Source organism: Narcine bancroftii, chromosome 14 (assembly GCF_036971445.1).
Source record: "Narcine bancroftii isolate sNarBan1 chromosome 14, sNarBan1.hap1, whole genome shotgun sequence".
Taxonomy (NCBI): domain Eukaryota; kingdom Metazoa; phylum Chordata; class Chondrichthyes; order Torpediniformes; family Narcinidae; genus Narcine; species Narcine bancroftii.
The window spans coordinates 11,334,049-11,348,098 of NC_091482.1; the positions used below are offsets into that span (position 1 = coordinate 11,334,049).

Sequence of the window (14,050 nt, forward strand, 5' to 3'; positions counted from 1 at the left end):
TATCCCTCTGCACCTATCCTATCTCTGTACCTGTCTAAATGTCTTCTAAACGTTACAATTGTACCCACCGCCATCTCCTGTGGCAGCTTGTTCCATCCTCTTTCTGAAAATGATGTCCCTCTTCCCTTTTCAAATCCTAATAAAATAAGGATCAACGTTAAATAAATATCCTCGTGCAGATTGTACCCTCCTGATTTCTGGTGCTTATTTCAAGTCCCTTCTCCTGCTTTTGTCCATCTTCTTTCAAGCCCACGAGAAGTTGGGAAATGAGATTTTGATCGCAATACGAACCCAGTGAAGTAAAGCCAACATCACATGCTGAAAAGATAGCATAGCCTATGCACGGTTCAAAGTTGAATTGATGATCAGTGTACGTACTTGACATCACATTCAACCCTGAGTTTACTGACTTAATGTTGCTTTGCCAGCTCCTTACTTCAATTTAAATTAAATTTAAATTTAGACGTACAGCACTGTAACAGGCCTTTTAGGCCCATGCTGCCCAATTACACCCGTTTGGCCTACAACCCCCAGTATATTTTGAAGGGTGGGATTTGAACCCAGGTCGCTGGCACTGTAACTACTGTCAATAAATGGACATGGGGAAATTTGAGCCATAAATATGTTAGTAACCCTGTGGCTTTAATGCCAGTCCTTCTACATGTACATACAGTAACTACCTCTGATCCCAAATGTGCATGTGGACATTAATGTATGTTAACAATCACTTCAGTTTTAATCTGGTTGTGTTTAACCTATATTCTTATCATTCTTTTCTAGGCCTTTAATTCAGAGAGTGACAACTTTAAGTTATCTTATGGGGGTCACCAATATCATGCGAGCTGTGCCAATTTCTGGATTAATTGTGTGGAGCCTAAGCCACCAGGCCTCATCCTACCAGACCTGCTCTGACACATTTTCCTTAGGAACTGGATGCTGTTAAACTTGTCTGCTTCCTGCACCTCATTGACATTTTACACAAATCAGTGGATAATACAGGGTAGCCTGTAAAGAAGATCAATGTGCAACTTTTATTTTTTTAAGTATATTTAATCAGTTATTTACATGAGTTCCTGTCTGCAAAGCAAGATTGCATAATGTCTCCTTCCAAAACTTACAGAGCAGCACTTTGAACCGAAACAGGGACATTCTTAACCTACTTGTTGCTCATTACTTGAAATCCAAAGGTTCCTGCTGCATTCAGCCTTAGTTTAGATGTTAATATTTTTAAATGGGGAGTCTTATTATGAACTGTTAATTCATTGGTTTTTTTTAATTATTGGAAAGAATACTAAAAATCATTATTTTAAATTATTTAACTATCTGAGTCAAATGAATAATTATATTGCTTTCTGTCCTTTAGTTCTCTGCCTGGGTTCTGGGTGACATGAATTATGATGGTTGAAGAAGACTGCACAGCAATGGATGTAGAATTATCCTAATTTTAGGATCAGAATTTTTGTCTCGATCCCCACATCACTATCCCCGAAGCCCAGGCAGTGCACGGCAGAGTGGACATTAAACTTAAAAGATTTACGGAATCTAAGGGGACAAATGATCTTAAAAATGTGAAAGCTATGAGAAAGATTCTGACCTTTTTTTTGGTGTGTGTGTGTGTGTGTTTGTTGAGTACACCTTCATCATACATAGTGAGATTGTGAGCACTTAATTTCTCCTCCAGAGTGTCAACCGAAAGCCATTTTGGACCACCCCATCTAGCCTCAGATTCAGATTAGAAATACATGCGTGTTATGCCCCCAGCACTCATAAAGTGTCTTTACAGGGGAAACTATGTAAAACGGGCACCATCACACCCGTGTTTGCTGCACCATTATCATATGTGACCTCAGTGAAAATAGAAATAGCCAGCTGAATCAGTATTGATCTTCTTACACCATACCCCAAGGTAAAATTAGCCTCAATGTATCGAGTTATCTCAGTCAAGGCATTTTTTTGTCGCATTTCCTCAAAGCGTGCTTCAGAAAGTTTTTTGTTAATTTAGAAAATATTGCGGAAAGAAGTTATAAATATTCAAAAAGAAATTGAAGTACCCGTTTCTGCTTTTAGTGAGTTTGTCTGAATTGTATAAATTAAATGTTTGAAAGTGTCCTATAAAAAACCATCCCAATTTCTTGGGGCGAGTTCCATGTTCTTTAATGGTGTGCAATTTGTATTTTTACAGGTTTCGTATTGCCAGGTCTAAGGATTTGTATTTCAGCGTATTATAACGCCTCTCGATAATAGTCTGCCTCCTTCCCCATCCTCCATCCACCGCTTCGGCCCTCACCCACTTCCCACCCATGCAGATCTTGCACAGCTCGTGTGTTTTTGAGCTGATGTGAGCAGGCTGCAATTTATTTGTGCAAATGGGTTTGGGGAAAGGAGGCTTGAGTGGTATGCTCTCCATTACTGAAATGGGAAGTTTTGCAGTCGTGAGGCCCGTGATACTTCCTCTGGTGAATTGAAACTTGGTGATTTAAATGTGAATTTTAATTGGAGTAATCTATTTCAGTATTTGATTTTGCCGAGCTTTTTTTTGGAATGGATTTTTTTTTTCTTGTGCATTCTCTTCTGGTTTAAATTTATCCAGCAGACTTTCTGTTTCATAATAAGCTATTTCAAGAAATATTTGAATTGTTGCTGGAAGAACAGCAATGGAGCACTTTGAACATTTATCAGAATAGGATGTAGTGAAATGGCAATGAATCAGATCTGAGACGATTACAAAAATACTCTCCACGATTGTGTCCTTTTAACGTTTCAGAGATTCAGCTGTGACCTTGTGAACTGTAAACCTTGGCTTTGATGTGAAAGATTACACGTGAAGTATTTCAAAAATAACCTTAACCATTAGAAAAGTTAGTCTGAGCAGTATTTGAATTGTGTGAACTATCTGAAGGATGATCCAAACTTTGTTTGGTTCTGCAAAGGCACCGGACAAATTTTTTGATGCCTAGTGAAGGGTATTTTGTGTGATTAGGCTATAATTGTGAAGAAATGAACTGCTGATGCACTTTCTACATTCCTTTTTACCAGCGTTGACAAGTTTTTTGAGTGATGCTAACGTGTGGTTATGGCTTTGACCGACTCTGCCTGAATTAGTTTTATTTGACTGCCTTTTGTCTTCCTGTTTTTAACTGTGAACCATTCAAAGTTGGGGGGAAAAAATTAGGAATGTGATTAAAGTGTTGAGCCCATCACCGAAAATGCTGCCGTCGTGATCGTGCGCCCCGCTTTAAGCCTGTTCCTGTTAGGGCCTTTGAAAGATGAAATGGACATGATCATACATTCCTTATAAAATATTAATCAATAAGAATTTTAATTTGGAATGGCTTTTAAATTACAATTTTAATGAAGAATTCTTGATGATGATAATATTTGTCAATCGATGTTGTTGAAAGAGCCAACAGCATTTTTTTTGTTGTTTTTATAGTGTAAAAAGTAATAGATGAAGAATTAAGTGTAAATCTCCTATTGGCAGTGTCCTTTTTCTATAGTGACTCAGTCCCGGAGTTAACATCAGATTGGATTCCTTTTCATTGCCAAAATTCCAGTGTCCTAGGTTACTGTATCCAAGGTTACACTCCAGTTGCTGTAGAAACCTGGCGAATCGTACCGGAATGTGCGGCAGCCATTCCCGTGCAGCAGGTGTTGTGGACTTATCATTCGAGCATTAAAGACTATGCTTCAAATAATTTGTCAGAAATCCTTGTTTATTCCCCATGGATTGAGCCCCACTTTCAATTTTTTTTTAAATTCAGGGTTTAAAACATTAGTGCTCACTTTTTACTGCAGGATTTGGATGCAGAAACTAAATTTCTATTGTTTATTTCTTCCATTTCATTTGCTTTTCCAAAATGTCAGTAACTTTGAAATTAGACACAGAGAAGTAACTCTTGATTTTATACGATCAGAAAATACTATTGTAATCTATCTGGGCCTATCTCAGTTTCTCAGAAAGAGCCTGTCCCATAAAACCTCTCGGATTTCCAAATCAGTTATTTAAAAAAATTATGGTTCACAAGGGCAATTTTCAACTTTCAAGCGGAAACTACAATTTTGAACTCCATTACTTTATCTTTCTTGCAGTGCAATAATGGATGTGCAATTAATGCCAGTGATAGGTTAAATGGCCCACTGTAGCTTCCTCCTGGTATGTAGGTGGGTGGTAGAATGTAGGGGGAGATGATGGCATTGTGGAGGGAATGTTGTGGTAGAGTTCGTGCAAAAATGGTGCATCAGGGATGATCTTGGACCAAAGAATAGATCTTAAGAACTGTTTGCATTGTCAGACTTTGAATATATTCATCTTCATCTGTAGAATTTATTTTTATATCCATCGTGAAGCATCTGTTTAGATGAATGTTATTTAACTCATTCTTAGACTGATTTAGCCTTAAATAAATGATCACCTGTTTACATTATACTATTAGTCTAGGCCATCTATTCTCAACAGGGTCCCTACAACCTCCCTGGGAACCACAGCACAATGAAGTAAAAGCCTTGTTCTCTTTTCACCTCACGTAACATAAACAGTACGGTTGGTGTGGGCGGCACAGTTGGCGGAGCGGTTAGTGCAACGCCTTTACAGTGCCATTGATTGGGACTGGGGTTTGAATCCCTCGCTCTCTGTAAGGAGTTGGTACACTCTCCCCGTGTCTACATGGGTTTTCCCCGGGGGCTCCACTTTCCTTTCACCATTCGAAACGTTCTGAGGGTTAATGGGGTGTAAATTGGGCGGCATGGGTCTGTGGGCTGAAATGCCTGTTGATTCCTTTTTTTTTAAATTTAGTCGTATGGGGAAGTACGGAAAAAAACTTGACTGCTTCACAGGGAAGGGGGCCCACAAAGCTTGAGCAGTGTCCAAAGGGGGCTGTAGCCGAAAAAGTGTTGAGAACGGCAGGTCTAGACAACTAATCATCATCTCTCAAATCCATCTTGAACACGAGCTAAGTTGCTCTTTGTAGACTCTTCAAAGCTTATTTTGTCAGTGACCAAAGCTGGAGATGTTGTAGGTGCTTTATGCAAGCTAGCTGTCAACATGGAAAACATTTTTCACCACGCTATCCTGGCATCCCTTTTTCCAAAGCCCTTCAGTCCAGTTAATGTTATTTTATGCAATGATTCTAGAACCAATCGTCGCGAAATCTTGCAATCCACATTGATTCTGCATCTAAGCAGCTATCCCTTTACACCAATGAGGTACTTGAGGCCTCCCTTCCCAACTCTACCTTCTTTTCATGTGAAAGTTCTCATGTAGCACTTCAGTCAAATTCTGTATGATTACGCTTTTTCCTGATTAGACTTTTCGTGAGTCCTTGTACTTTTGATATTTATGCATCTGGTACCAAAGGTGGGAACAGCAAACAAGTGGGACATGCAAAGCAGAAAATATAATTGTCAAATCCAGTGTGATGGACTTGTGTTTTTTTTATTACTTGAATTGGTAACCAGTTTACACATTCCACCAGTTGGGAAGTGGTAGCGTATGAAATTGCTCTCAAACCTTGTGGGCTCACAAGCTGATGAACAGAAGGTTCTACTTTGCTGAGTGGACCCCCAGCCATTTGACGTGACAATGTTTTGTAGTGATGCGCATTTGCATTCTCTCTGGCGGAATGTGATGACTTTGGCGATGTTATTGAACAAGGCGGTCACTCGCCTACTCGCCAATTCAGCCTTTTACAATTGATGTCATTTATATCTTTAGTTTTTATCAGCTGGATGAACAGCTCCCTTGAACCAAACCCAAAGAGGGAATAATGCATTCAAAAGGCTTCAATTTGAACCATGTGACAAAGGTTGGGATGGTTTGCTTGTAAACTGAACCCACTGGTAAGAGTTGCTCTTTTGTAATTCAGATATTTTATGGAACGTGGACTGAAGATCAGTATTTTCTCATTTCTAACATTTGGATTTGATGGAAATATTTCTACCCTCTTTGTACTTCCTGGTCAAACAGCTCTTAAGTTTGATCAGCTACAGCCAGTCACATTATGATACCTGTAACATTTTTGCATGTGTGTGTGGGAGGGGAGGGGGAGAGGAGAGAGAGAGAGAGAGAGACAAACCACTATGCTAATTAATTGAAATGTGTAAATAATTTTTACTGTCTACTGTCAACCCTGATTAGTGTGTCTACTGTCGGAAAAGATAGTTAAACTATTGTTGATGGAACAACTTGGAGAGACTAATAAGATATAATAATTTCAGAACTTAATCCTAGAGTCCAGTGTCACCGTGGAAGTTGCATTGAAGCATTTGAAGTGTTCGACACAGCTTCTGTTTGATGTTTGGTCTTTTGTCTATGAACAAAAAATTTTGGTTGTCCTGCTGTCTAATGGAAATTAAATGGCAATCTGAAATTTCTGACATTGCATTAAACAATTGCTCTTCATGTCCAATCTGACTGATTTTAATTATTTTATTTGTCTATTTGTGGTACGGGAAAAGTTATATCAAGTTTCAATGCAGACACACAGCATTTGTCTTTTTTTAAACATTTCGATAGTCTAAAGATAGTTATTTTTTATTAAGTCAACTGGAAATTATCAATGTTACCAAGCAGATGGAGTGAAACATGAAAGTTTGCAGACACTGTGACACTGAGGAATTCAGCCGGTCTCACAGCATCCATAGGAGGTAAAGATATATTACGTTTCCTCAAGGTAGAGTATAACCAAAAAGCAGGCATTTGAAATGTACTCCAGTATTCACGATGAAGGTTTGCACATTTGAATTAGGGGGCAGACCAGACCCGTTGGGATATTCATATTGCATGTTTCCAGACAGATCTTACAAATATCCCATTGCGATTTACTTGCTCAACCATTGACTTTCCGGGTACTGCCTCACCTAAGACCATGCTTAATTGTTCATTTGACCAAGCTCTTTGTCCTAGTGCAATTCAGTATTTGGTGTAATACCTGTGAAATACCTCGGGATACAAATGAAGACTCTTGTACAGCAGTTGTTGGGAATGATTTCACAACGTGTGTTTTAATCTGGAGTGAGAGTTTAAACAAACAGTTAAAACCTAATACATTGAAATCAAACCCTTTGGGACAAGTTGATTACACAGAAACAGTACATAAGAACCCAATATGACTGGGTTACAATGAATTCTTTCACTGCTTTCCAAGTAGTGAGGAAACTGGTGATTTAATGATACAGGGACTCCGCTGGAATGCTAACTGGATTTTGATCTTCATAATTAATGCGCCAGTTAAAACAAAGATAGACTTGTAAATATTTTGATTAATATTTTGAAATTGTGTTTTTTGTTTAGCACATATGCGTGGTTGGTGCCCTGCACAACTGAGTGTAAATGCAGTGGCACTGGGTTTTATCCATTGCTGCTTGTGGAGGAGGTTACAAAAGCACATGAGTACTGGGCAGGCATGGATAGACCAGCGGTTAGCACCACACTATTTAAAGCTCCAGTGACCCGGGTGTGGACAAACCCCTGTCCTGTAAGGAGTTTGCACATTCTTCCCGTGACGGAGTGGGTTTCCACCTATGATCCAAAGATGTACAGTTCATTGGTCACATGGGTGTATTTGGATGGCCTGGACCACAAAGGCTGTATTGTGCCGTATCCCTGAAAACACTAAGCAGTTTTTCTGAGCCCTGATTCAGCCAACATATGACCACTCACTATTAACAAACAATGGAAAAACCTTTAGAAACCTGATGAGAATATACGGTGGGACTTGTCCTAATTCAGGTATGCAGTTCCTCAACCAGGTTAACCTTTCTAGGACAAGTTTTCAAAATATTCCATAACAAATTAATCCCAGATGTTGGGTGATTTTGTTTTCAGCCATTTGACATAGAATTTCAGTAGTTTCTGAGCATTAATATTTTTGGGTCTCCATTGAATAGGGATTTCCAAGTCTGTTTAGGTGACATGTCCACAGTTTACAGATATAGACGATTGATGATCTCTGTTCCACCAGCAGTCGGACAAGGCGAGCAGGGAAGCAGCAGATAAGCATGGGGAGAAAGGTAGAATCCCAACTGGGCCGTACTCTTCTGGGTTCCTTAGAAGCCTTGCCTTTCATCTGAGAAGACTATCAGTCATGACAAACCTATTATGTATCAGGCAGCCACCCTACTCGCTCACTAAGAAGATTTTAGGAGCCCCAATTTAAATTTAAAAAGCATAGGATTTGGTTCAAGATGTTGGGATTCTTTGGCTTGGCTTCGCGGATGAAGATTTATGGAGGGGGTAAATGTCCACGTCAGCTGCAAGCTCGTTGGTGGCTGACAAGTCCGATGCGGGACAGGCAGACGCGGTTGCAGGGGAAAATTGGTTGGTTGGGGTTGGGTGTTGTAAAACCCCTTGTATCTGGAATGCAAGCAACCGGCAAAAAAAAGCTCATAAATAAATGTTTTAAATTAAAATAAATAAGAATAAAATATTACATTAAAAATTGTGCAGGGCACCAGAAAACAGGGAGACCACACCCTGTTTGGAAGGAGAAGCCGAGGAGATGACCTACAGGACGGTGACCATGGCCCCAAAGGGCTCTTTCAGGCCGCCTGGGAAGAGATGCAGGAGTATCTCTGGGAAGCAGCTCCCATCAGGGAAAAGATACAGGAGGATCAGAGCCAGCACCACCAGGCTGAGGTACAGCTTCTTCCCTCGGGCAGTGAGAATGTGAACGACCAAAGGAACTGTCACACTAACCACCTGAGACTCTCAATATGTACAAAACAATATTTATTTACTTATTATTATAGATATAAGTCTTGTCCCGCATATGTATTATTTGTCTATGTGAGTTATGTCTGGGGTTGTGTGTCTGCATGTTTTAATACCGAGGACTGGAGAATACTGTTTTGTCGTGTTGTAATTGTATAATTAGATGACAAACTTGACGTGGCTCGAGGCGAGAAACGCACAGAGGCTGTGGGCAGCTGGAGACTGCAGTGAAGGGACTTGCACCAGGCTGCAGACTGGCTTGAAACTGCCTGAAGGGGAACCAGGTATCAGAACCGCAATGCGAGAGGATGGCAAGGGTGCTGAAGGGTTCCCGATCGCATCAGAGGTTCGGATCTGGAGCTTGGGCTGCGGATGGTTTGGACTGGATTCTGATGGCTGTGGAAGTGTTGGAGATGAATCCACGGACACTCGGTGACCTTGGGGGGAACTTTCTTTTGCTTCCCTTTCTCTGACTGTAAGAGGTGCTTCAGGTAATGGTGAATCTGTCTGTCTTACAGCAGGGAAAAGCAATTTCGTGTAATAGGACACTTTTTATTACATGGCAAGAAATTGAATCTTAAATTGGGAGCTGGGTTAATTATCTATAATGTTAGGATTCTGCAGATACAGCAATGGTTAAATGTTTTTGAAGAACGACTGAAGATAATGTAAAATGCTTAAAGATTTAGCCTGAATACGCCTGAGATTGTCTGATCTTGGAAGCAGGCACAGGACTGGTCAGTACTTGAAGCGGAGACCACCGAGAAACACCAGGTGCTGGATAATTTGGCAAGTCTCTTGTCTTCCTTACAGTTGTCAAAAGTTTAAAAATTTCATGTATGTTACATTCTAAATGTAACAATAATGGAACCTTTATCTTGTATATTCATGCAAGTGAACTTTTTTTTCAGTACAAGTCCAGTGTAATATTTTTGTCTTTAAAACTGTTTATTGTTAATGCAGGGGTATTAGTTGGGGATCGTAAGAGTAAGTCTCAAGCAACCAGAAAATACACTTCTTCCGACATCTACCAACCCCCAAAGGCACCAGATACCAGGGATTTTACTGTATTGACTAAGGCCCAACAGATAACACCAGTTCCTGAGGAACAATGACAAAAGGACCACCATGGAAATGCACTCACCCCTACCCCAGTAAACCACTGATCTTTACTTCAAGTCTAATGGACATTGCTTATCGTCCCTAATCTAACCTCAGTGGAAAGGGCATTGGGCCATCACAAGGTTGCAAAAGACTAGCTGTTTCTCTCACAGCATTAATGGTTCTGTTATGAATTTGTATTGTTAGTAAATTCATGTAAGATTCCAAAATTGTCTTACAACTGTGCATTTTGGTCATGCTTATTTGTGTTAAAATTAAATGTTATGGTTCTGGGCCCAGTCTGTCAGCAAACAAAGATTTCCTCTCTATTTCCCTCTTTGTTCAGTGACAGAATAATTCATGGTTTATTCTTTGTACTTTGTTTAAAAGCACTGTTGTGAACCGCTGCAGGAAGCTGAAGAGCTGGGGAAACTCAGCAAGGTCGCCCAGCGTCCACGGGAAGTAAAAGGCAGCGTTTCGGGCCCGAAGAAGGGCGCGGGCCCAAAACGTTGATCCCGCAGATGACGCGTGACCCGCTGAGCTCTGTATTCTGCACCAGACGCCAGCATCTGCAGATCTTCTGAACACCACCGGGCACAGCTTTCACATTGTGCAGGGTATACAGCATGCGCAGTTCCTTGCACTCTAATTGAAATCAGCCCGGGAGAGAAGATTAAAAACTCCGCACAGTTTTTGTCGAGACAGAGGGAAGGTGTTCATCTAATTTTGGCTCCACCACCTTCTGTTCCCAGTCATGTTCATCCATTCAATTTGTATTCTAAAAGCCATAGGCTGTGAGAATGGATTGTAAGCAAGAAGATGCCCCTCTTGTTACCGCCCTTTCCTCTGAGTACTATTCCGTGCGTGCAGCAGATGACAAGTGCACTCTGCCATTATACTGCCAAGAGCATGAGAAACTCACAATAGGCTCAGAGCTTAATTGTCAACTCAGTCTGCAATGGAAAATACAGAGGAGGATGAGTGGAACCTTACAGGGCTGGCCAATGTGGGGTTCATTCATTTGGGAGGAGAGTTACCAGTTTCACTCATGACTCATTTGCAGGAAAGAGTTATTTGCTTAAGGTGTGCTTTTATAATTCAAATTGACAGGGAAAATGAACAATAGGTGCTGTAAGTTTAGTGGTTTGGAAAAGGAGGAGTTCAGTGCAGTGGTTTAACATATAACTGCCAAGAAAAAAGGGAATGGGTCACTGAAACCAGTCAGACAGAACTGGAAGCAGTTTTAGTCATGGAGCCTCCTAAGGCTGCTCAGATTTGACCTGTGATACTAATTGTCACCTGCGGGCTCATCAGGAAATCAGAGAAGTACGAATGTTGAATCTGATGTTCGAGAAGACAAAGCAGATTAAAATAAATGAACCTGGCATTGAATCCAGTAAATGTCTTTGCCCAGAGCTGCCTGATTAAATAACCTCACCTTGGGGAAAACTGCTTGAGATCATAGAAATTGTTCAAAAGAACTTGGGGATGAAATACAAGTGCATGTGTGCTGTCCCATTGACATCAGGTGCAACAAGGTTTGAATCCAATTGAACCCAAATTCTCATTTATAACTTTTCCTTTCCAACTATGAAAAGACAGATATTTACACTGACACAGCCACGACAATGGTCTTGAGATTCTGAATGTAAAAGAATGAATTATTCATCAACTTTGTCTCCATATTCCAACCTAATCCATATTCTAACAATCCCCTCCTTAAATTGCCTCACTTTAACCAATCTTTCATGATAGTCCCACCCCCACACTTTGACCATGTTAGAGTTCAGTAGTCAAGTTTATTGTCATCTGATTGTGCAAGTACACAGTTTGATATTCATTGTTAACGGCATTTAAAAATGAGAATGCCTCTTGGGTATTAACGTACTTCTCTGCCTCTTTTATACATCCATAAAATAACAAACTGGACCATCTTCACTTTGTTATTTTTCATCGACTCCTTTAAATTTAACATCAGGTCACGTATGGACATGCAGCCTGACCATCTATGAAGCCAGTACATCTGTCGTCTTCCAATTCGGTGCAAGAGTAATATGCTCCAGATTTGTTATAACATTCAGAAATCATGTCAGCACGGATAACGTTTAACAAAGCAAGAAATACAATAGTTACTGAATATCCAGGTGAGTACTCTGTGACCAGCCATTTGTTTCCAGTTCCATGCATGCCTTGTGAGTGGTGGGTGAGATTGACTGGAATCAGGTGGAGGTGGACGAGAGGGTGTTCCAAGATGGAGAAGGCAGCTACAGAACCAGTGGGTGTTGGGGACTGATCTGACCTGTATACTATACCTGAGTTGGGGACTGTTCTGAGCCTGTATACTGTACCAGTGTGTGTTGGTGACTGTACCGAACCTGTATACTGTACCAGTGTGTTTTGGAGACCACTAAAGATTGGTGCATTTCAATTATATAGCTAGGAACATAATGATTGCAGTAAAATGAATCAAATGGATAGCAGGATGCAGATTCATGGAATTTGCTAACTTTTATCAAGTGCTACATTTCATGTCCAAGGTGGAGATATTTGGCAAATTTCTGGTCACAGTGACCCCAGGCCTGGTTTTTGTGGTGAGCTTTGTGCACTGTTCTACCGATGCTGAATGTGGATCTGAACCCTAGAGTGGGCAAGGAGATAACGATTGGGCGTGGCCCCCTGCACAGCCTGCGCATGTTCAAGCCTTGCAAGGAATGAAAACTTTGTTGTTTTTACATAAGGACAAGGAATAAACTGAGGGGAGTTTCCTTCATGAGTAAATGACGCCCTTTTGTGAGAATTTGAAGGATTTCATGCACTGGCTCTGGTTGCAAATGAATTTGGCCTTGTGGCAGTGTGTTGTAGTTTATTGGTGAACTTCCCACGAGGTAAAGCTGTGGTGCACCTGGGGACAATATGTGGGAAGGTTTGAAAACCATTTCCTTGTAAATGACATTCCAGAATGGAAGGACAGTTGGCTCTCATGTGTAGACGTTGAGATGAATTAAATTCTTGCTGATTCAGCCAGACCTAAAAAGGGGGCATTTGCCAGGTTGGTCTGAAAATAGGTTCATGCAGGCACGAGGTGCCGAGGGAGGAAAGGAATGTGGAGGGACAGGAACAAGGTGCTGAGGGAGGAGAGGGCCCCAGGCAGGTCAGAGACAAGGTGCTAAAGCTGCTGTTGCGCTTTCTCAGGGCCAGAGTTCAATGCTACAGGTTTTACAAGGTAACAGTGTGCCATACTGCTTTGCAAAACAATGCTGAGGGTTATAAATATTCAGAGTGAGGGGCCCCATAACCTGTGTTGCAGCCCCTGCCCAGCTCTAGTAAATTTCCACCAGCCTGGAGTTTGCTCAGATCAGGTGACTTCCAAGAACAATGCCTGAGGAAAGGGGAACCTGGTTAGGTGATTGGTTCACATTTCAGATGAATAGTGTGCATCTTAATGCTGATAGGGTAATGCTTGTCACGTGGGAGAAGGGTGTTTCTTGATTGGCCAATCCGATTGCGGCGGGGTATACAAACCAATGTATGCTCGGAGGTCATCTTCTTTGGCTTGGCTTGGCGGACGAAGATTTATGGAGGGGTATGTCCACGTTTGCTGCAGGCTCGTTGGTGACTGACAAGTCCGATGCGGGAAAGGCAGGCACGGTTGCAGCGGTTGCAGGGGAAAATTGGTTGGTTGGGGTTGGGTTTTTCCTCCTTTGTCTTTTGTCAATTGTATGCTCGGAAATCTAACCTATCCCTAACTCCTGGAGGGTATGGACCTTCCGCCAAGCTTGTGTGTAAATAACTAAGTACTGTACTGGGGTAACAAAAGTGCCCGAGTCCTCCAATCCTTACAGTGCATTTGCGGATGAAAAGGGCATCACCCTGGACCTGGACGAAGGGGATCGAGAAGCAATCATCCACGGGAGCGAGCATCCAGGTGAAACCTCTTCATGCTTTACAGGTTTGTGATGTGTTTGTGTGGGACAGACTGAGAGAAGTTGCAGGAACATGCTTTTTGTACTTGAATATAACAAAGTGAAGCATTCCTTTCAAGGAAGCCACTCAGTGAGAAAGAACTGCATTTCATTGCAGGCGCCTTGACGTCACCCTGTTGGGGGAGGCAGAGGTCAGGCAAGGTCCACATCCTCCCAAACACTTAGAATGGAATCTACATCTGAGAAAAGGAGGAGCTGCCTCCCTTGGTAAACATTTGGCCTGTTGCGCACTTGCAAGTAGATTGTGTTGGATGAAGGT

At 41.4% G+C, this 14,050-nt stretch overlaps 1 protein-coding gene across 9 annotated transcripts in view; it reads left to right on the forward strand.

Moving 5' to 3' along the window:
• The window catches only part of synrg (synergin, gamma), a 98,970-nt gene extending 92,566 nt beyond the window's left edge, over window positions 1-6,404 (forward strand). For 8 of the 9 annotated variants that reach the window (XM_069910426.1, XM_069910427.1, XM_069910428.1 and 5 more), the window contains one exon: window positions 781-6,404. In XM_069910426.1, coding sequence (XP_069766527.1) covers window positions 781-912 — 132 coding nt within the window. In that variant the 3' untranslated portion in view covers window positions 913-6,404. The remainder of the gene's footprint in view (window positions 1-780) is intronic. The other variant, XM_069910430.1, reaches the window with a different exon arrangement.
• The last annotated feature ends 7,646 nt before the right edge of the window (window positions 6,405-14,050 follow it).